The 21,067-nt window shown below is 54.8% G+C and overlaps 2 protein-coding genes and 1 non-coding gene across 13 annotated transcripts in view; all 3 read left to right on the top strand.

Annotated features, from left to right (window-relative positions):
• Positions 1-8,653, top strand: part of PHACTR4 (phosphatase and actin regulator 4) — a 78,163-nt gene extending 69,510 nt beyond the window's left edge. For all 8 annotated transcript variants that reach the window (XM_054802070.1, XM_054802068.1, XM_054802073.1 and 5 more), the window contains 8 exons: positions 1,153-1,750; positions 2,454-2,677; positions 3,129-3,279; positions 3,976-4,031; positions 4,915-4,976; positions 5,780-5,917; positions 6,545-6,621; positions 7,212-8,653. In XM_054802070.1, coding sequence (XP_054658045.1) covers positions 1,153-1,750; positions 2,454-2,677; positions 3,129-3,279; positions 3,976-4,031; positions 4,915-4,976; positions 5,780-5,917; positions 6,545-6,621; positions 7,212-7,227 — 1,322 coding nt within the window. In that variant the 3' untranslated portion in view covers positions 7,228-8,653. The remainder of the gene's footprint in view (positions 1-1,152; positions 1,751-2,453; positions 2,678-3,128; positions 3,280-3,975; positions 4,032-4,914; positions 4,977-5,779; positions 5,918-6,544; positions 6,622-7,211) is intronic.
• A 183-nt stretch (positions 8,654-8,836) lies between these two features.
• On the top strand, positions 8,837-18,563 carry RCC1 (regulator of chromosome condensation 1). Of its 4 annotated transcripts, XM_054802666.1 has the most exons (14): positions 8,837-8,911; positions 9,158-9,206; positions 9,628-9,669; positions 10,051-10,112; positions 12,355-12,411; positions 13,382-13,466; positions 13,585-13,772; positions 14,043-14,222; positions 14,309-14,405; positions 14,995-15,117; positions 15,331-15,486; positions 15,842-15,961; positions 16,371-16,523; positions 17,075-18,563. In XM_054802666.1, the coding sequence occupies exons 6-14, from the start codon at positions 13,394-13,396 to the stop codon at positions 17,248-17,250; spliced, it is 1,266 nt and encodes a 421-aa protein (XP_054658641.1). In that variant the 5' UTR covers positions 8,837-8,911; positions 9,158-9,206; positions 9,628-9,669; positions 10,051-10,112; positions 12,355-12,411; positions 13,382-13,393; the 3' UTR covers positions 17,251-18,563. The 4 variants fall into 4 exon arrangements, with proteins under 4 accessions (XP_054658641.1, XP_054658638.1, XP_054658640.1 ...); XM_054802663.1 differs by lacking the exon at positions 8,837-8,911 and having other exon boundaries at positions 8,918-9,206; XM_054802665.1 differs by lacking the exons at positions 8,837-8,911; positions 12,355-12,411 and having other exon boundaries at positions 8,918-9,206.
• LOC129196008 (small nucleolar RNA SNORA73 family) lies at positions 9,296-9,500 on the top strand. The gene has a single exon (XR_008574017.1). It is a non-coding gene; the product is annotated as a small nucleolar RNA SNORA73 family (small nucleolar RNA).
• Positions 18,564-21,067: the final 2,504 nt, after the last annotated feature.

The following is a 21,067-nucleotide window of genomic DNA, read 5'->3' as shown; positions in this document are numbered from 1 at the left end:
AGGTTGATGGGAGCTGAGGGCACTTGGTGTTTTGCACAATCTGGCCCTTAATCTACAAGGGGAAAGTCTAAAAATGCTAAACATCCCAAAAATGTGCCCACCTCTCTCCAGTTATGCAGCCTTATCTCAGTGAAACACTCCCCGCTTGCAGCACCCTCTTGTGGTGCCTGGAACTGTGGATTCCTCCCAGCTCCATCCCCAGGCCACTGCTGTGTGACCGTCACCGCTACAGTAAATCTGAGCCTCTTCAAGGAGGTGGGCAAAACCTTTCCAAGCCCAAGAAGCCATTGATATGTAAATGTTAAAGGTTACCAACTCCTAAAGCAAGAGCAGTCTTTCCTGGTGCAATTTCTTCCCTAGGAACCTGAGATTGCTGTGGGTATTTTCTGTGATATGAAACGGTCCCCGTTTCTCTCCCTCTCCTCCATCACGCAGCAGACAAGCTCTGTGTAGACTCAAGGCTCCTAACTATTTTTGGATGTTTTGCTGTTTAGTAGTTGCGGAGAAGCTTACGTGGGGCTTTGGGAACAGAGTGCAGAGGGAGGAGAGCAGAACCTCATCCTCAAACAGGCAGGAGCTGATGTGGCAGTAGGGTGTTCTGGGCTGGATCTGGCAGATGAATGGAAATGGAGAGAGAGCGCACATTGCTGCTTGCAGTTCTGACTTTTGCTTTTGAGGGAGACTTCCCAAAAAGCTTTTTAATGTGGAATGGAGCCGTTAACACAACTGGAGTCTGGGGTGCCCTGGAGATCTCAGATTCCTTTGCAAACTGATGCTGTAAATATAGCCGTGAAGTGTCCTACATACCTGCATTCTTTGGCTGAGGCAGCGTGCTGATCTGGGTGAGCTCCATCTGCTGTCACTTGAGGGCTGGTGCCATTGGTGCTGTTTCTCTCTCTCCAAAGCAGCAGGATGCACAGACCTCTCCCAGCCTGCTTGTTTCTGGCTGCTCTCCCAAGTCTTACCTTTGCTGCAGGAAGGACAAACCTGGCTTGCAACCTGGTTATTTCTGGCACCGTGTTCTAGCAAAAAAGCAGCAGAAGTTGCTTGGTCTGAGGCTCTGAGAGCTTTGCCATGCTTATTCCACACTGGTGAAGGATCTCCAGAAAATGACCTGTTAAATGTAGTGGCTTTTGTGGGTTTTGTTTGCAGCTGAACTTTCTCAAGCAATGAACAGTGGTACAGGCTTGTCCAAGCCTTCCCCTCCTCTCCCACCGAAGAGAGGCTTCCTGCCTAACAACACATCGGAGGCAGCTATCATTTCCAAGCCCCCGAATGACAGGACAGTGACAGCTAACCGCCCCGCACCGATACCGATGCACATGGCCTCTGCTTACCCGCCGCCCTCGCCTTCGCCGCCACTGCCTACGCACATACCCCCTGAACCTCCACGCATGCCCTTGCCTGCCTCCACCCCTGTCTTGGACCCTCCACGATCCCTGGACCTACCCAAAGAGACTCTTCCTCCTCCTCCTCCTCTTCCTCCTCCTGAAGACTTCAGGTCCTTGGAAGTGTCGAAGAGGACGGCAGAACAAGGGTTTGGCGAACCTCATGTGCTGCCTCGTCTGCCCCAGATCCCATTGCACATCCGTATCCAGCAGGCTCTGGCCAGTCCTCTGCCTGTCACCCCTCCTGCCGACGGGTCGCACAGGGCTCACTCGCTGCTCTTCGAGAACGATGGCTTTGGAGAAGACAACGGCAGCCTGGGCAGGACGAGGTCCCTGCCTGTCACCATCGAGATGCTGAAAGTGTGAGTACCTCCTGTACATGCATGTAGTAAACCCGTAGCAGTGGTGTGGGTCACGCTGGGCTCTGACGTGGTGGTGGTGTACTCCCTGCTTCTGGCCATGAGGCTGTGATGGTGAGGAGGGCTGTGGGCAGGGCTGGTTTCTTTGCTGCCTTTTGCAGAAAAGAAACAGTTTTGTTTGTGGGCCGAATCTGTGTTTCAGCCTCTCAGAGAGCCAGGTGCATCTTCCCCACAAAATTAACCCTGGTTCTGGGATTTTGTTTCTCACAAAGGGAAATGGGTTCCAAATTACAAATGCAGACTCATGCCGGGAATCCAGGCCTGGCCCGTCTTTAATTGCACCTAGACAAAACAAGGTCCTGGATTTCATCCATTTGTGGCCTTCCTTAGCCTTTCATTTTGCAAAAGAGAAGTGGGAAAAGGACTGTCTCGTATTATAACAGAGTTGAACCTGCAAATCCCAAAGTGGGGGGGGGGGTGAGAAGGCTGTTTGGTTCTGCAAAGAACCTCTGGTGTGTCCTCTGCCAGAGCTCCCTGTGCTTCAGACAGAGGGGATGGTGCAGGATCTTGGGGCTGCTCTTGCATCTCTGGTCCCTGAGCTACCCACAGATCTGCTGTCTGTGGGCTGAGGAGACCTAACAAGGCGTTGGGTGTGCCCCAGCCCCTGTGGATGTGTTAAGAGATGTAATAGTGTGCTTCTCGTTAGTCCAGACGATGAGGAAGAGGAAGATGATGACCGGGAAGAGGACCAGAATTCAGGCCCTCGTGTGTACATTGGAGATGTGCCATCTGTCACAGTGATCCCAAAACTGGTACCCCAGGTCCTGCCAGAGGAGCAGGAAGGAGATGAAGGGATGAGCGACTCTGACTCGGAGGGACCCATCCTGTACAAAGATGATGAGGATGAGGAAGAAGATGAAAGCCATAACAGTAAGGCTTTGACATTGCAGCTGGCTTTTTTTCTCTGCTGAACTAGTGCCTGGCTGTATTGAGATCTGGATCAATGAGCTAGTTCACACAGCGCTTCAAAGCAGCTGGTTCTTTGTTTTGTGATGTACCACACGTCCTCTTCCTCACTTTTTCAAAGGCTCTACAGCCAAACCTGTATGCTTGTCTGCTGAGGCGCACCCCCTCTGGTTGCAGATGGCTGCAGTAGCTTGTGCTGTCCCACCCCTTCAGGTGGGACAGCATTAGGTGAGCATGTGGGCATCACGCAGAAGTGCCGGCTGTTGCTGAAGTGACTAGCTCTGCCTAGCTCTGGAGCTGGAGTGCAGAGCTTGGAAAGCAAGCCTCAGGGGAGAGCACAACTGCCAGTGGCTGATATTGCCATGCTCAGGCACTGCAGTCTTCAGTCACATCCCATTGCTCTTCCTCCCCGCAGGCACGCTGGCTAACAAAGTGAAGAGGAAAGACACGCTAGCTATAAAGCTGGGGAACACAACCACACCGCAGGAGGAGAAAATAGTCTTCCCGCGGAAGAGCAAGGAGGAGTGGAATGAAATTCGGCAGCAGATTGGGACGACGCTGATCAGGTACGAGGAATGGAGGAGGGTGTAACATTTGAGCCGTCGGTACAGCGTGGGAGGGGTGGGAATGGACAAAGCTGTCGCCTTGTCTAAGCAGCCTGTGCTGGAATACAAGGGTGGTTGGGCACTGCTGCTGGATCAAGGCTGGGAGGCTAAGTGCTGCTTTTCCCCCTCGGTTACAGCAGTTGGAAGTTCCTCCTGGAGTTGAGCGATATCCCCTGACAGGCCCCCGTTTCCAGATGTTAAATGGACTATGAGGGAAAAGTCTCTAGGCAGTAACATTTCTGTAGTCCTTATGGATGGACTTGATAATCTTAAAGGTCTTTTCCAACCAAAATGATTCTCTGATTCTAAAATACGGATGGCCTATAAAGATGTGGACAGATGCAGGCTGAGTGCTGATGCATTAGGTGGTGGATTAAGCTGGGACTGTTGTTAGTCGAGGCTCTGCCATCTCCTTGAGTTTCCTGTGAAGTTGCCTCTGAGCTTTTGAGAGGCTGTAGTGCTTTCCTAACCCGTGCCTGTGGGTGAACAGCCGTTTGAGTGGAAGAGAGTGTAAAACAGGGCAGCGGTGATCTCCACTGGTGAATGAGGGGTGTCAAGGAGCCTTTTCAATGCACTGAAACCAAGCAGTTGTATTCTTCATCCCCAACTGATGAATGACCAGATAAAACAGCACACGCTTGTCACACTTTCCTTTAGGCGACTGAGTCAGAGACCGACAGCGGAAGAACTGGAGCAGAGGAACATACTTCAACGTGAGTAATGTTTCTTTAGTGGTCCTAAGTAATAAGTTTATCTTTAATGTCTTAGTCCAGGTGTACCTGGAATCTGCTTGAAACGTAGTGATGGAGAACTGTGCTTTGCTTCTGTTGCTGTAGTAAAGCAGTTCCACTAATTTTTCCCAGTACTTTGTCACAATCGGAAACCAGCTCTGGATAAAATCAGCCCTTAGCTGTGGTATCAAGCAATACAGTTCAAAGCATCATATTATAGAAAGGCTGCCTGTCCCCTGCCTGCCCCCTCAGGGAAAAGTATGTGAACTGGTTAAGACTCTGATGTTACACAGCAAGGACTGTTAAAAGGTTGTTTAGGCTGGACTTTTATTTGCGGTCCAGACGTTACAGCATTGTATTGCATGATCCAAAGGCAGCAGTTCGTTGCTCAGTCAGTGGTGTTTCTCTTGGCCATACCTTGCTCTGCAAAAGTTTTAAATAAACATCTTGAGGAAAGTGAAATGTCAGTTCAGGAAGTTTCCATTTAAAATATTTATCTGTGCTGTTATTCTCTTTAAACTATTAGTATAATAGCTTTGGGGAGGGGCAATCTGCAAAGTGGCTTGGATGTATTTTGACAATATGGCCATTAATGTTTAACATACCCAGGGCTGGAGAGAATGACTCACTCATGCTGCGTAAGGGCCCGTATCGCCACTGTCAGTCAGGGGGTGCTCGGGAGTGAGGGCATTGAGTCGGACTGCGCTCCCTGCCTGTAGCAAGTGCAGACACACCACGGTGGGCTCTCCAATGTGTCGATAATCAGATATAGCTTGATACGCGCCTTTGTTCAAGTCCAGAAAGCACTTTTTAAAAAGCCTGTGATGCTTACAGGAAAATTTCACTTTTCTTTTTCCCTTGGCAGCGAAAAATGAAGCTGACCGTCAAGCTGAGAAGCGAGAGATCAAGCGCAGGCTCACCAGAAAGGTACTGCTGGCCTCCGTGCTGTGATTGCCATCTGGCAGAGCCGTCGGGGATGGGGGTGGCTATGAGCACGTTGTAGGTACCTTGCTGTGGGTGAAGTCACGGGGCTATTGTGTAAGTGTCCCCAGTGCCCTCTGACTGCTGTGACTTTGGAACGTGGACTGTCACCGACGGTGAGCCGTTGGCACTGCAGCCACATTTGTCAGCGATAGATCTGAGCTGGCATCGAGCGTAACAAGCTAGATGAGAACTAAATTTTGGCACCTGGCACTTGAAAGGTTTGCTGGTGCCGGCCTGGGTTTTTTAACACAGTACTTCAGTGACCATGACTTTCACACCAGACTCCCAAAAATCTGTTTCTAAACTAACAGCAGTGTTGGGAGAAGCTGAGCAGAGCAACAGCTGCTTTTAGCTATTAAGTCCGAATTATTTGTGGCTGTTACTCATGGCTGGGAAAAACTTCCCAATGGCCTGTGGGTGTGAAATGTGGGAGTGTTGCCATTGCTGAAGCGGAGAATGGGATTGCTTGGTTTAGGGGTGTCACGTAGGGCTCCCCCTTGCAATGGCTGTTCCCAAACCCCTCGGAGTCTTCTGTCTCCTTGGCAGTGCAGCCTTGGTTCTGCCCTAGCCTGGCCTCATGATCCAAACTCGATTACGAGAGGGTTCGCAGGCTGCAAGCAGGACCTAGCTGTACCTCTGATTCAGGCCAAGTGAGAGTGCTGGGTTTTGTTTCGCTTGGGATGTTTAGTCCTGAACTGCTTTAAACAAGGCACAAACTAACTGTCTTTGTTCTTGCTGGTGTTCAGCTTAGCCAAAGGCCGACAGTGGCAGAGCTGCAGGCCAGGAAGATCCTGAGGTTTAACGAATACGTGGAAGTAACGGATGCTCAAGACTATGACCGGCGAGCAGATAAGCCGTGGACAAAACTAACACCAGCTGATAAGGTAACAGGGTGGGAAGGGGAGCTGTATCGGGGTGTCTCATGCGAAAGGGCGTGAGCCAAGATTTGCTCTGTTTCTTTTGCTTCACCTCTTCTTCATTCCCTCTGCCACCCCAGTGTCCCTTCACCCACCTGTGCTGTACACAGTCCTGCTTCTCGTCCCCCTCCACGGTGACGCAGAGCCCAAGCGGGCATGGTCTGCACACCAGCGTGGCCTCTGCCTCGGCTTTTAGGCAATATAAGAGGACACAAGGTGTAGGGCATTGGTGGGAGGAGTGCTTTTCCTTGCAGGCTGAGGCAGGCCTAGGCAAGAAGCTGGCAGGGAAGCCAGAACAGATGTTCTTGTCTTCCCTGACCGCTCGTGGGGACTGCCCAGCCCTCGGTGTGGAGGAGGTAGGGCGGATTAAACTCAGCCTAATGTGAACGGACTGCGAAAGCTGGGGTGGGCTGCTGCAGTCTGAGCTGTGGGACTCAGCCCTGCGTATCAAACCTTGTTCTCTTCATTTCACCACTGGAAGGTGGTACAGATCAGCCCTGAGCAGGGGTGTTGGAGCTACAGCACCTTCTTGCCATGTCAGCTCACTTGAGATGGGGGAGAGGGTAATATAGAGATTTTGCCCTCTTTGTGTAGGCTGCCATCCGGAAGGAGCTGAATGAGTTTAAGAGCTGTGAAATGGAAGTGCACGAGGACAGCAAGCAGTTCACGAGGTGAGTGAGAACGCGTTGCCAACTCAGAGTTCCGGTCTCGTTGGGAGGATTGTGCTGCAGGGGTAGTGCTGAGAGGCAAAACGGTAAAACCTTAAAAAAAATGACCTGTGCTACACACAGTTGCAGATTTAATGTCCCTTTCTGCCTTGGTGTTCTTGGGTGACTGGAGGAGTACCAGTTGTGAAGTGGGTTGTTCTTCCTCAAACTGGGGCTTCAGTCCTGGACGCCCAAAGTGAGCAGTGGCGGGTTTGAGGTGAATCTGGAACCAGTGTGACCTTGCAGCTGGAGTGTGCTTTTCTGGGATGGAGTTGTCCAAAACTCCTCAGTAGTTAGCTCGGATATTATCTATGAAGTAACCTGTGGATCGTGGCCCAAGTGATTCTTTTCCCCCCTGCCGTTGCTCTGCGTGGCTGAGAGTTTGCAGCGCGCAAGAGCTTTCGATGGCAGAGGTGAAATTGCGTGATGTTAACAGCTTCACTGAGGGCTGGGAGTTCAGAGAGAATTCAGTTTATTTGGCCTTCTGTAGTGACTCGGTAACCATTTAACCTGAGTTCTGAGGATGACACTCGCATTTTTCATTTGGCTTTTAGGTACCATCGACCGTAATCTTCCCAGAAGGGAGCAAGAGACCTGAGAGGACTGGAAGTTCTCTGCGTCCCTCTCCTAGGCAATACGGCGAGGGTGGAACCTTGGCTCTTCCAAGATTTGCCTTCAAAACATATCCAGAAAAGGGCTTTCGGCCAGGGAAGGGGAATCCTGTCTGAATGTAGCATTTCACTGGAAGAAACGCGTCTCGAGTGCCATCAGGCTGGAACTGAACACTATACCTCGCGCGGCTCAGCAATACGCCTCTGCTCCGGCGCCAGCATCCCTGCCAGGAGCCCGTGCACGTGTGAACAAACGGTTCGTTCCCCAGCTCCCTTTCTCAGCCTGGACAGACCCAGTTCTCAGCTCTACGTACTCCTTTTGGGGGTGCAAGTCCTTAGTTTCCTCCTCTTTACCAAGAGGTGGTGGGGCAGAACCCCAAAACCTGGCAGCTCTGATGTTGGAAAACTGAGGAATGGAGAGTGGATGTGCTAGGAAGCACGTGTGTATATTAGCTGTGTACAGAGAACCCTGTGCAGATGCTGACCCGGCAGACAACTGACGTGTTGACTTGTCATTTTTTTGGTTTTGCTTTTGTCTCTGTCATGTCCTTAATGTCCTGAATCACTACTGACCAACGGTTTGTTGTCCTGGAAGGGAATTGTGTAGATATTAACATATGCTGCATCTTTTTTGTAAAAAACAAAAAAAACCCAAGATAAACAAAAACCACAACTTAAATGTATAAAACATTCCCTCCCCACTCTCTCACACTTGCTGTGATGTTAACAGATCTTGTCTTGAGATATCTAGGCTTGTTTAACAAATTACAGAACCAGGAAATGACTGTTGCCTTTTAAAAACTTTTTAATTTGGGGAAGCTGTGACAGTAGTCAATTCTTTTTATTGCGGCTTCCCCTCAGATGTTTTTTTACTCTCCCAAATCAGGGTGAAACTTGCCTTTTCTCATTTTTACAGCTAAACCTACTGGAAACTTGGTAATTTCACTGTGTGGTTGGAAGGGAGGGGGAAGAAGAGGTTTAAAAAGTGACCTTAAGAGATTATTTCTCCTGAGAACGATCTCACATTGGTTCTTCCTAAATGTGGGGGTGGGTTTTAAAAAAAAAAAAAAAAATCTGGTATTGGCCACTGCTGTATCATGCACAGAACTATGCCACTTAAGGTGAAGAAGGGTGTGGGAAGGGAGAGGAGGGCTTGCCTTGTTCACAGACCGTTGCTGCCCGGGGTGGGCCTGGCTGTGCTGCCCGTCCTGCGCGCTGTGCCAAGGCCTGGGCCTGCCCCGGGGAGGCGGCGGGGGCTCTTCCCTCACAGCTCCCCCCTGTACAGTAACGCCTGTAGACTAAATCATTTGCATTGTATATCAGTCTCCTCATCAACAGATTTTAATTATTGAATAAAAGTATTTTAGGAATTTTTTTTAAAAAAATTGCTTTTTGTGGTCGTCTTTTCAAGCGCCTCACGGCTTTCCCGCCTTCCCAACGCGCATGCGCCAACCGCCGCCGCTTCGCCACCGCGCATGGGCTGCTTTCCCGCCTACGGCTTCCCACTGCGCAAGCGCGGTTCGCTCCGCCCCTTGCCGCTGCTCATGCGCACGCGCCTTTAGCCCCGCCCCCGCCCGCTCTATAAATACCGCGGTGCGGGAGCGGTCGGTCTCTTTCTTCGTGACGAGCGGCGGTGCGTGCAGGTAGGTCCGACCTGGGCGGCGGTGGCCGGCCTTCTCCTCCTTCACCCTTCCCTACGCTTTACCATGGGGACCCTACGGGTGTGAGGGGCCACGCTGCCTGCGGCCAGCTGTAGGGGCACCGCGTCCCTGTTGCCGTGCTAATAAGAGGCCACGAGTGGCCTTGGCTGGGTGCTTGGCGCTGCTGAGGGGGCGGCCTGGGCCGCGCTGCCCTCGGCCTCTCCTCACTGTCTCCTCCTCTTTCCTAAGGCTGTGCTGATCCCTGCACCGGCCCGGCCTCGTCCGTTTGGCTCCCGACGTGAGTATCGGTCGTGGGGTCACGTCTGGGAGCAGGGGAAAGCGGGGGACGCCTGTGGGTTTGGGGGTGAAGTGCTTTAAAACGTTAATCCAACGTGGATATCCGGAGAAGTCGCTCTCTCTCGGCTCTGTCCGTGTGGCGCATGGGAGCGTAGGCCTTCGGGCCCGTGACGTACAGTCCCTTTCCACGACGTTGGAGAACAAGCCGGGCCTCGAGTCTGCAGCCTGCATATTCCTACTGCTTCTCTGAGCCCTCGGGCGGTGACGGAGGAGATAAACCATGCAGGAAACAACTCTGCACCTCTACGGCTTCGCGGGGAGGGGGGGAATAGGGGGACACATGTGCCAGCCTGCACGGCTGGACGGGGGAAGGGGAAACTCCTGAGCAATTCCTTAAAATAGCTTTTCTTTATTCACTTCAGTTCTAAACTTGAAAAGTTTGAAGCGGAGCACTGATGTGGAAGGTGAGTAATACTGTGCTAATATTCTTTGCTGTGTATAGTTACGTGGTTCTCTTAATAGTTTAAATAAGGTTGAGCTATTTCTAAGTGGCTTATGGAAACTGAATTGGATCGGCTTAAAGTAATTGAATACCAATGCAGGCTTTGTAGGCCTTGTTTAACAGAAAGCTCAGCTTAGGTGTTCCCCAGCTTCTAAGATTTTGTTGGACTTTGGATGGACGGGGGAAAGAGGCTCATTCTTGAATCTTCTTAAAGAGGGGAAACAAATCCTTGGTGGTTGGAGGTGAATGATATTTGTTTAGCTTGAGGCCTTATTTGTGCAATACGGCAGTTGGGGAAAGAGCAGAAACAAATGCTTTTTTTTTTTTTTTTAAATTATTGCAGACACTGGTGACTGTGATGAGATGCTAACAACAGAAAAGAATCCACGTGTGTAGTGGGAGAGGGTGAGTATTTTGCAGAATCTCAGGCTGGTTTGGGTAGGAAAGGACCCCAAAGCCCATCTAGTTCTATCCCCCCGCCATGGGCAGGGACACCCTCCACTAGCCCAGGTTGCCCAAAGCCCCATCCAACCTGGCCTTGAACACTGCCAGGGATGGGGCTTACACAGTACTGGCCTGAATAATAAAGAGAGGTGATAGCTAAGGTTCAGTTTGTGCAATATGTGTAATCAAAATTTGGCCACGGAGATCAGGACAGGCTGGAAGCAGAAGATACCTGTATTTTGTGGCCTTCCAATAGCATGTGCTTCATGCTGGGGATTGCCTGTTAAATGCCTTCTTTATCAGGAGAAGGCAGGAGTGTCCCTGGTCACATGGTGGGTTACGTAGCTGCTGAATTTTGTGGTACAATGAAGCAGGGCCGGGGCTGAGCCCACGTGGGTGAGCTGCACACGAGGAAAGCTGATAGAGCCATTGTGAAATCGGTATGTACGTGGCGGAAAGGTGCCACAGAGTCAAGGGCAGGACTCTGGGTGGCCCGACCTGCCAGGAAGGAGCTGTCTGTGGGGTGTTCGCAAAGGGTGGGGGCCCAGCCTGTAAGAAGGGAGTAGGAAAAAGCGGCCACATATTGCGTGTGGACTCAGACTTGCCGTCAGCTGGCCTGTGGACCAACAACCCACCCGTCAGTGGGGCCACGCGTGGTGCCAGCTGTGTGATTCGACTCGGTGCGGCTGCAGCATGGCAAAGAAGTTCTGGGGGAAGCTGATCCCCAGGGGTGGGGGTGGCTTGTTGGATGTGGGCAACGAGCAGTAATTTCTGCATCCACCTTAACCTGAAATAAGGCCTTAAAGTATTGATTGATTGTAAACTTCTAACTAGTATTGATTGATTGTAAACTTCTAACTAGTAGATAACTAAATAAACTTTACTTTTTTTGCTTGGTGTACATTTCTTTGTGAGTGATTGTGTCCTGGAATCTGAAAAAAATCCTGGATGCTGCTGTTAGTGCCTCTGTGTCAGAAGTGGGATTCCTGTGTGCTAATTGTGTGTTCTCCAGAGTGTGATGGTGAAAGGTGCAGAAACCACATAAAACCCACGTTATTAGCTGTTTAGCTAGGATCTGTTTAAAATGGGAGTAGAGGAGGCTTGGCCAAGTACATAATTAGGAACCTGATTTCTGTTAATAGGAAAGATTTATCCTGTTAGATAGGAGACTGGACTTGCCATCAGAGGCACAGACTGTTGGGTTGCTATATTGCCATTACCACAAGAAATTCGGTCTTGTTCCTGCTTCAAGATTAAAAGTGGACTAGCCACATAAAGCAGTGGGATGAAGGAAAGTGGAGTGGTCTATAACCACTAAATAAAGATGAGGATGGAGGATTACGATGGGGATGGACCCCGTAGTCAGCCCTATGTGCCCTAAACAATTGGCCAGCCCCCACAGGAAGCCAAATGGATAAAGCTTTTGGCTTTTTCTTAAGATAATTGGTAATGAGGAAAACTGGTAATGAGGACCAGAAAGTTCGAGGAGTCCTTACAGCTTGAGGAATCCAGTCGTAAGGACAAATCTGATTATGAGTTAAGAGTGTTTATTGAACAGATGGGGTTCTGGAACCCTACTTGGGATGTTAACAGCACAAACTTCCAAAAAATACAAGTTGATTGGTCCCAATTCCCCATGTTACAATTGACAAAGTAATGGTGATGTTTGACCCTTATGATTGGGTCAGACATCATAAAACAGTTACTTTTCAAAACCCGGTGGTGGTGGCACGCTGTTCTAACGCCTGGCTCTGGTGCTATCTGTGAGGATCCTCCACCCCATAGGCAGGAACTTCTATAAACCTCTTTTTGTCATAAACAAGACGCTTTTCGTCCCCCAGGAGAAAGGTCAGTGACTTTTCCTTAACTCACATGATCCGAAATAACTCGCGCTCTCAGTTAACCACCTGGAATCGATAGACTTCAGGGCGCTTCCTGCCCTTGCGAGGACCGTGTGCGTTACCGAACTTGTTGCTTTTGTACAAAGGGATCCAAACATCGAATAGGCCCTAAATAACTTAAATCGGTTAGATTTTCTGTCAAATAGCTCAAGAACAACCTCTGACAGATGGCATCTTGGCTGTGCTCTTGGTTGCTGCACCTGAGAGCATGAACCTGCTGGATTTTAATACTCCTCCTCGTGCTTCGTTGTCACTATCCAATTAGTCTCTGCTTGCATTAAATACATTAATTTTTGCTGCAGATCTGTCCCGGCCGAGCCCGTAGCTATGCAGCCTGTAGGGATCGCCGGTGTTTAGAGGTAGGGCGCCAGGACGAGTTAATTACTCGGTAACCGTGGCACGTACTTCCCGCGGAAGTTGCTGGCTCCCCGGGGCGGCAGCTGCCCGTCCTGCCCTGCCCGCGCTGCCCGTCCTGCCCTGCCCGCGGGGGGGGGGGGGTCGGTCGTGGAGCCGCCGGCCGGCAGGGGGCGCTGTGCCGAGCCGGCGGCGCTGTGCGCTCTCTTCCCCCTCTCCCGCGCATGCGCAGTGAGGGAGCGCGGCAGCGGGCCGGCCGGCGGAGCGGAGGTGGGAGCGCAGTGGGACCCCGGGGGGGCGACGGACCGGGAGGGGAGGGAGGAGGCTGGGGAGAGGGGAGGGAGGGGGGACCCGCCGAGCCTCGCCCCCCCCCCCCCATACCCCCCGCCCCGCGCTGTGTTCGGCTGCCGCGGTGAGCGGTTGGGAGGAAAGGCCGGGCCGCGGGGCCTGCGCGGCCCCACGTGGGACGGCGGGGGGGGGGGGGGGCGGCGCGGGGAATTCAAACGGCGGGAAGGGGGGGAGCGGGTGGGGACACCGGCCACGCGGCTCGTGGGGCAGCGGCACGGCGCGTGGCGGCACGGCTCGGTTCGGGGGGGGGGGGGGGAGAGGGAAGCTCGCGGGGTGCTCCTTCCTTCCCACCCCGGGCCCTGTTCCCGCGTGGGGTGCGGAATACGCGGGGCTCAGTGTTGGGGAGGGCAGGGGGCTGGAGCCCTCCCGCACCATCCCTGGCGTCATTCCCTGGGTGGAGGGGGTCACGTCTGCGTGAGAGTGGGGACCGTGGAGAAAACACACAAGAAAAAAAAAACCCAAAACCCCAACAAACTACATTTTTCCAAAGCGGGGGTGGAGATGGGTGCCAAAATCCTAATTCAGTCACTAGTCCCTCAGGGGTCCCGAGGTGATTTTAAAGGGGGGGGAACCCTAAAGAACTGGGAGCCCTGTGGGTGACCCCCTAACAGGGCGTCTCGTGTTTAGATTCGAGGTGCCATGCCGGGGAAACGCACCGCGAAGAAGAGCCCGGTGCCGGAAGAAGAATCTCCTGGAAGGAAGAAGATTAAAAGTAAGAAAAACCCCTGGGAGTTTTCCCTCCCTATTCCCAAGGATCAGCTTTAAAGGAAGGATTGTTCCCCCCCCCCCCTTATGTTTTATGTGGTATTTATCTCCCTTCTGCCCCGCAGTCTGCCACCCGTCCCACCGCACGCAGCCCGGCCTGGTGCTGACGCTGGGACAGGGAGATGTTGGCCAGCTGGGCCTGGGCGAGGACGTGATGGAGAGGAAGAAGCCGGCTCTGGTGTCGTTGCCGGAGATGATGGTGCAGGTGGAAGCCGGAGGGATGCACACGGTGTGCCTCAGCCAGACGGGAAAAGTGAGTGCAGCGCTGGGCGGGGGGCTGAGCCATGCTTCCCCGCAAGCTCTGGGACGTGTCCTGGAGCTGGGGGTCTGAATCGGACCCCGCTCTGCCCAGACATATAGCTCACTCCAGCCCTGGGGATGAGCATAATCTCCATGCCATGGACCACAAAATTTTAGGGGGTCAAATGGATAATTTGTCCTGGTGGGTCTCTGTCCCCTGGCTTCATGCTCAACCCATTGCCCCTCCGGGTCCCATCCTGACCGTCTCATTCTCTATCTGCAGATCTACACGTTTGGCTGCAACGATGAAGGTGCTCTTGGGCGCGACACCTCGGCAGAAGGGTCAGAGACCACGCCGGGGCTGGTGGAGCTGCAGGAAAAGGTGGTGCAGGTCTCTGCGGGGGACAGTCACACAGCCGCGCTGACAGAGGATGGCAGGGTCTTTGTCTGGGGCTCTTTCCGGGTACGTTGATTTCTCGGACGCTGGAAGCTCTGCTGATGGTAGCTGCTTCTGTGACTTGATGGCCTTCTGTCTGTCTCTCCACCCAGGATAACAACGGGGTGATCGGTTTGCTGGAGCCCATGAAGACGAGCTCTGTTCCTGTGCTGCTCCAGCTCAGTGCACCCGTCGTTAAAATTGTCTCAGGTGAGCAAGGTCCTGGGGTCCGCGTGGGGGTCAGGCTGGTGCACGAGGCTGTTGTAGCCCTTGGGAGAAGGTGAAGGTCCAGAAGGTCCGTGTCCTTTTCCTCCCTCTTGGCTGCTCTGAGCCAGGTACAAGGGTGTACTTGCTCTTCTCTGGCTCTTGAGAGAACAGACCTTGTGTCTCTTCTAGCCCCAACAGTATTGTTAATATTTGACCTGATCTGGTGTAAAATGCCTTACGAGAGTGCCCTAACCACGACCCCACGGGGTCAGAGCCCTTGCGCTCTTCTAGACTTGGGGGAGCTGAGCAGAGCAGCCAGGGAACTTTTCCAGGGCCCAGGTGAAGTTGGGGAGAACCTGTTCCCCTAAACCTGCCCAGAGAAACTTCTTTGGAGTTTCAGATGAGCAGCTGAGATCAGGAAGAGGGAGATCCTGGTGTTTTAAGTTGTGCCAGGAGGTGGCATCAAGGTATCCCCACTGAATTCTAGAAAGCTGGGACAGCTGAGGTTTAAGTGTGGGATCTCAGTCCCTGGGTCTTGCTGGGTTCCTGAAGCATGACTCCTGCTTCGCTCGTCTCCCTTGTCCCCTCCCAGGAAATGACCACTTGGTGATGCTGACGGTGGATGGTGACCTCTTCACGTGCGGCTGTGGTGAGCAGGGCCAGCTGGGGAGAGTGCCGGCGCTCTTTGCCAACCGAGGAGGAAGGAAAGGGCTGCGTGAGTTGTTTTGGTGCTCGGAGGCGCGCGGGGCTGCGTCTTTTGGCCCCAGCTCTGCGCTTTGCAGAGGAGCAGAGAGACCCAGTCTCTTCCCCTGCTGCTCAAGGCCTTGTGTGTAAATGGATTGCTTGAATTCAGGGAGCTGGATCTAAGCGGGAAGGAAAAGGCTGTAAATCATTCATCCTCATATGACCCCTTGTCTCCTGCCCCCAGAGCGCCTGCTGGTCCCCCAGCGCGTCCCTGTCAGAGGCAAAGGCAACAGAGGCAAAATGCGCTTCCAGGATGCCTTTTGCGGGGCTTACTTCACCTTCGCTGTCACACAGGAAGGACACATCTATGGATTTGGCCTCTCCAACTACCACCAGCTGGGTGAGCTTCGCTTACGTCCCTCCAGATCTCCTGCCCACTTTGGTCTGGTTGCGGTTCCTGGTCCCTTGCTGCCCTGGCCTGGTGGGAGGACACTGCTGGGCACCCTGGATCCTGAACACCAAGCACCCACCAGACACAGTGGAGCTGGAAATTGGGGTGGTGGGGGGGTCACTCTGCATAGCTCTGGGTTTAGGTCCCAGCCCCTGCAGTCAGAAATTTGATTTTGGGGCTTGGGGGGCTGTTGGTCTCTGGTGGGGGGAACCCCAGGGTGGATGGCTCAGTGCCGGTGCCTGGCCTGGGCTGTCGGTGCCCACGGGCCTGATTTGCCTGGGTTTGTGCGTCCCCCCCCCCGCAGGGACCCAGGGCACCGAGCCCTGCTTCTCCCCGCAGAACCTGACGTGCTTCAAGAACTCCACCAAGTCCTGGGTCGGGTTCTCCGGCGGGCAGCACCACACTGTGTGCGTCGACTCGGAGGGTGAGTGCCGATGTGATGGGCGGGCTGGGTGTCGCACAAAGCGGGGCGGGATGGGGACTCCCAGGGCTGGGCATGTGCTGGGGTGGGGTGACATGCTGGAGCCTTCCAAGTCCTCGGTGTTCAAGGCAACAAGGGTGGCGTGAGTTTGCAGCAAAGGGCAGGGCGGATGTCAGGAACCTGGAGCCACTTGCAAACTCTGCTCTCGCAGGCTCAATAAATAGTCTGTCCAGGCACCCGCTCGCCCCGTTGATTTCGGGGGTCTCTATCCCACCCTGCACCTCCTGGTTGGGATCTACGGTGCGGCAGGGAGGGGTGATGCTCCTCCAGGAGTCAGACCAGAGGGAGAGGGTCCCTGCTACGAGCTTCTGCCCCCTCAAGTCACCTTTCCCGTGTGTCTGTTGTTCTCCAGGTAAAGCCTACAGCCTGGGCAGGGCAGAGTACGGCCGGCTGGGCCTCGGGGCAGGGGCGGAGGAGAAGAGCACACCCACGGTCATCCCGGAGCTCCCCAGCATCTCTTCTGTCGCATGCGGTGCGTCGGTCGGCTACGCCGTCAGCAGCGACGGTGAGTGCCGGGCGCCTCCGTGGGTTTGGGAATGGCGCGCTGTGTTACCCCCCTCACCCTTCCTGGCACGCTGGGTCAGGACTGGAGCCAGGCCCTGGCGCTGATGCAGCCCCTGCCGAGCACCCGGCGCGGGGGCAGCTGGGCAGCAGCTGCTCAAATATTTTTGTGGGCCCTTGGCAGCAAGGTCCGGAACAGGGTGTCGACCAGGAGAGGGTCGTTGGCCTGCCGGTCCCTTCTCCGCACCCTGAACTCTGCTGCTGTGAGACCTGTGTCCTCTGGTGCTGTTCCGGTTGTGCGTGGGATCTGCAGCCCGTGGCTGTGGGAAGGGGGGTTTGTAGTGGGCTGATGGGTTCGGTTTGCTCCCCGAGGACAAGCAGCTGCCTTGGCTGCGTGATGAAATGCCTCTTTGAGTTGCCAAGCGCTGCTCCTCTTCCCCCTGCCTGCGTCTCTGGCCCCGGGTGTGAAGTCCCCTTGGGTTTGTTGCCAGGTCCCCTTCCTTCCCCGTCGTGCAGCTGCTTTGATGTCACAAATGACATTGCTCTCCGTTGCAGGACGAGCGTTTGCCTGGGGCATGGGCACCAACTACCAGCTGGGCACAGGGGACGAGGATGACGTCTGGAGCCCTGTGGAGATGACGGGCAAGCAGCTGGAAAACCGCACGGTCCTGGCCGTGTCCAGCGGTGGCCAACACACTGTGCTGCTGGTCAGGGACAAGGAGCAGAGTTGATGAAGCGACACCACGCAGCCGAGCCCAGCGGGATCGCGGGACCCGTGCACCCCCCCCCCACACACACACACCTTCCACCCAGGTCGGGCAACCGGTTTCCAGCTCTGGTTTCCCACCAGCGTGGTGGGGAGGGCGGGAGGCTCCTGGAGCTGGGCCCTGGCGGCATCTGCGTGGCTGGAGCAGGGCTCTTCAGGGATGCTCGTGTTTTTTCCCCCATGGTGCTCGGTGCTCTGTCAGCTCCCCCAGCTCGGCTTGGTCCTGCACTGATCTCGTGCTGTGGCTGGATGGGTTTTCCATTTCTCATTTGTTTTGGTGGTTTTTTTAAAATATTTCCTGGCCCAGCAAAGGTGAGGGCTTTGTTCTTCACTACACAAAAGGGTTTGGGCATCGGGCTTTCTGAGGTCCCCGTGTTCCCCCGGTCTTTGGGTGCTCCCCTGTTCTGTTAAACTGAACATCTTTTACCTCTCCGACTTGGATTTTTCTGCTGCCACCCGCCAAACCCCTCTGGGCTCGCTCCGGGTGAGATCTCAGCCCAGCAGGAACACTCCTGGGGACCGCTCTCCTCTCACCCCACTACTTGTGGCTGTGGTGGGAGGATGCTGCCGGGCGGCTGGGAGCCTGCGAGGGGGAAAACACTGCTGGACGATGCCCAGCCCATGCTGCACACAGAGCTGTGGCTGCTGGAGAAGGGAAGGGGGGTTCCTGCCTCCCACCCACCACCCCTTCAAGGTCTGAGCCAAAATCCCGCAGGCAGCGAGGCTGGCGCCTGCAGTGGTCACCTCCAGCGCTGCTTTTTGCAGTCCCAGCCGCTCTCGCTCTTTCACGTTGCCTTTGGAAACTCAACAAAATCCATCCCACCGTGGGGACTTTGTTATTTTAATTTTCTCTCTTCCCTTTGCTGAGGAAGGAGCTTTATTTGCTGTTAGGGCCTCGCTGAGAAGACACAACCAAAACCCAGCTATGCATCGAATCACTCGAAACAACGTGATTCCCTCCGTCCCATCGCCTCCGGTCTCAGTCCAACTGGTCTCGCTCCCTGCGCCCGGCCCGGCCCATCTTCTCTTTCCCTGCTGCCCTCCAGGTACCTGGACTGAGAAGGGGGTCTGCAAAGATTAAATTTTATATGTTAAGTTATAGCAATAGGGGGAAATGGGGGGAGTGTGCGGGGTGGGGGGCTGGGACTTGTACAATGGCTCAGAATAGGTTGAATTTTTTTAAAAGAAAATGTAAAGTATTTTGGTTGATTAATCAAGGAAGAGAGGAAAAAAAACCTGTTATCTTTTAACGTTTGGAATAAACTGAGTTTTGATAAACCCTGGATTTTCCAGTGCTTTGGAGGGATGGGCAGCCCCCCCCCCCCCCGTGGGCACAGGTCTGTTCTGGGCTGGCGGCTGAGGGTGGTGGGACCGGGAAGGGCTGCTCGTGTCCCCTCCTGCCACCTCTCCATAAACTCTGTCGCGTTCCTGTCCCTGAGCTGCACCGGGTGCCGTGCTGCCGGCTGAGCTTTGGGATCTGCACCCCAGGGTGCCCGGGGAGGGGCAGCCCAGGGCTGAGCAGAGGCTCAGCACCCTTTGGCTGGACACCTCAGACTCCTGCCACCCCTGGGCAAGGGGCCATGGTGCTCGGGGACGGGTTGAGATGGGTGCCTGATTGTAGGGCTGCAGGGGCCACCCTTGGGTGCTGCTGTGGTCCCACCCGTGTGCGGGTGCAGTTGTGGGACACGGCCACGGGATGGCAGCAGGGGAAGGCGTGGGGAGGGCTGGACTGGGGGACAGGAGAAGGAATGGTCCCCGTGGGACCCCCTCATCCCCGTGGGACCCCTCTTCCTGGCATATTTGGGCCTCCAGAGACGCAGTGGAGCCCACCGGCACGGCTGGGAGGTGTCTTGTCACGTCCCTGCCGCAGGCTGGAGCTGAGCCGGACACGGGCGTGTGCTCCAACACAGAGACCGGCACCTGCGGAGCAAATTTCTGCATCCTGCTGTGACCAGAGCCCCCAGCGTCTGTTTACTCTTAATTAGTTTGGGAGGGAGCAGGTTCCTTAACGAGCCTCCGGCCAGGGATGGGCTTTGGGCAGGTGGTTGGTGGGTTCCGGGAGCAGCTCGAGCTGCCGGCGGCCTCTTGGCTCCGCTGCTCCGGCATCTTTTGGGCTGGGGAAGGACGAGCTTTGACTCTGCAGTTAGGGATGGCTTCAGTGTAGAGCGGGTGGGGATCGAGCACGAGGCTGGGAGTGCTGCGGGCACCCCCCTCTCCCACCGCTAAAGACTGCGTTTGTGTTTGGTGTGGTGCCGGGCTCGCAAAGGGCTCTGGTTTTTTTCTGCGTAAGCGTGAAGTTGGCAGCCATGGGGAGTGATTTATTGCCAAGGACGGAGCCTGTAATTTGCCGTCCCTGTGGGCTGAACCATGGGCGAGTGTTCGCTGATATCATGACTACTGCTGCTCCCTGGGGACCATCACCCCCCATTTGATGCTCCTCTATCAAACGTGACCTGCTGGTGCTGGATACCTGATGGGGAAATTGCTCGTGGTCTTGGACCTGATTCCCAGTGACAAGCTCAATGGTAACGTCTTGTTTCCAAAAACAGCACTGGTATTTTTATATCCCTTCCAGGGAAAAACCCATCCTGCTCTCAGTTGCTTTGCCACCCTTTTTTCAAGCCCATCAATGCCGCTGTGACGCAGATGGCTGTGCCGGGCTCTGCAAAGTCCCGCTTCGGCGGCTGCTTTACGTGTGTCTTCACGTGCTTTGCTTCGAACCTCGCTGACCTATTTATAGCTGAGAAACGCAGAGAGACTTAATAAAGGGAGACGTGGGACTCCTCCGGCGTCGGGGCGATGCTGACGAACCACGGTGGCTGCTGGGGCTGGAAGAGCGGCTTCTCGGGTGGAAGGAGGCGGCTCCGGCCCCGGCTCTGTTGGGGGCAGATGGAGTAAATTGCCGGTTAAACCGGGCTGGGGGGCTGGGCTGGGGGTTTCGGTGCAATTCCTGGATGGTGTGAATGTCTCCTAAAGAAGGTAAAGACTCGGCAGAGGTGATGTCCTGTTCAAAACTCTGTGGAAAGTGATTTGGGGAAGGACAAAACTTGCTGAGTAAGGGCTGGAGCCCCCCAAAGGCATTGCTGGCAGCGGGGAGGGGAAGGGGACGTGCAGAGCAGCTGGGGAGGGACCCGAGGGACCCGAGCAGCCTGGCCAAGGCACCGCGGCGCGGCGGCAGCTCCGGCAGCAGCAAAGTGTTTTGCTTTGCAACCTCCCTGGTGCAAACCCGGGGCTGGCCGGGTTTGGGTCTCCCCTCCTCACCACCCCTTTGGCTGCCACTCCCTGGGGCTGCCTGGCGTCCCCGGTGGGTCCAGCTCCGCTCCCAGCTTCTCTCTCCCCATCAGCTCGGGGCAGCTCTTCCCGATCCCTCCTCAGTCCCACCGTTGGACAGGGAAGAGTTTTACGATGCAAAACTGAACCAAGAAAAGCTGGTGCAAGGGGCCAAGCTGGTACCTGGGGAGGCTTTTCTCCAGGGAGCCTGGCCCCGTCACTCTGGTTGCTCCAAGAAACTCCCATCCCCCTGAACTGGGGACCCCATCGGGGTGCAGCACCTTCAGGCACAGGGCAAAACGCTGGGTGGGCGGACGGGATTCCGCCTCCCTTCTGCTGAGCGGGATTTTCCGTATTTCCTGGGCTGCCTGCGCTGCCAAAAGCCTCCTGCTCGGTCATCCCGTGTCGCCTGGGCTGGGGGTGAGCTGGGAGCCTCTCGCGGTGGCCGGCTCCGCTTCCCCACCACGGTCTGAGAGCAAACGCCCGCCCGGCGTCTCGGCCGAGGGCTGGTC

Source organism: Grus americana, chromosome 23, assembly GCF_028858705.1.
Source record: "Grus americana isolate bGruAme1 chromosome 23, bGruAme1.mat, whole genome shotgun sequence".
NCBI lineage: Eukaryota > Metazoa > Chordata > Aves > Gruiformes > Gruidae > Grus > Grus americana.
This window is presented reverse-complemented; position numbering and strand designations above follow the sequence as displayed.

Bases quoted from the DNA above. Each gene is read 5' to 3' on its own strand.
- RCC1 (XM_054802666.1), top strand. From the start codon at position 13,394: ATGCCGGGGAAACGCACCGCGAAGAAGAGCCCGGTGCCGGAAGAAGAA. The intron at 14,406-14,994 runs GTGAGCAAGGTC...GTCCCCTCCCAG, and splicing joins CGTCGTTAAAATTGTCTCAG to GAAATGACCACTTGGTGATG. The intron at 16,524-17,074 runs GTGAGTGCCGGG...TCTCCGTTGCAG, and splicing joins CTACGCCGTCAGCAGCGACG to GACGAGCGTTTGCCTGGGGC.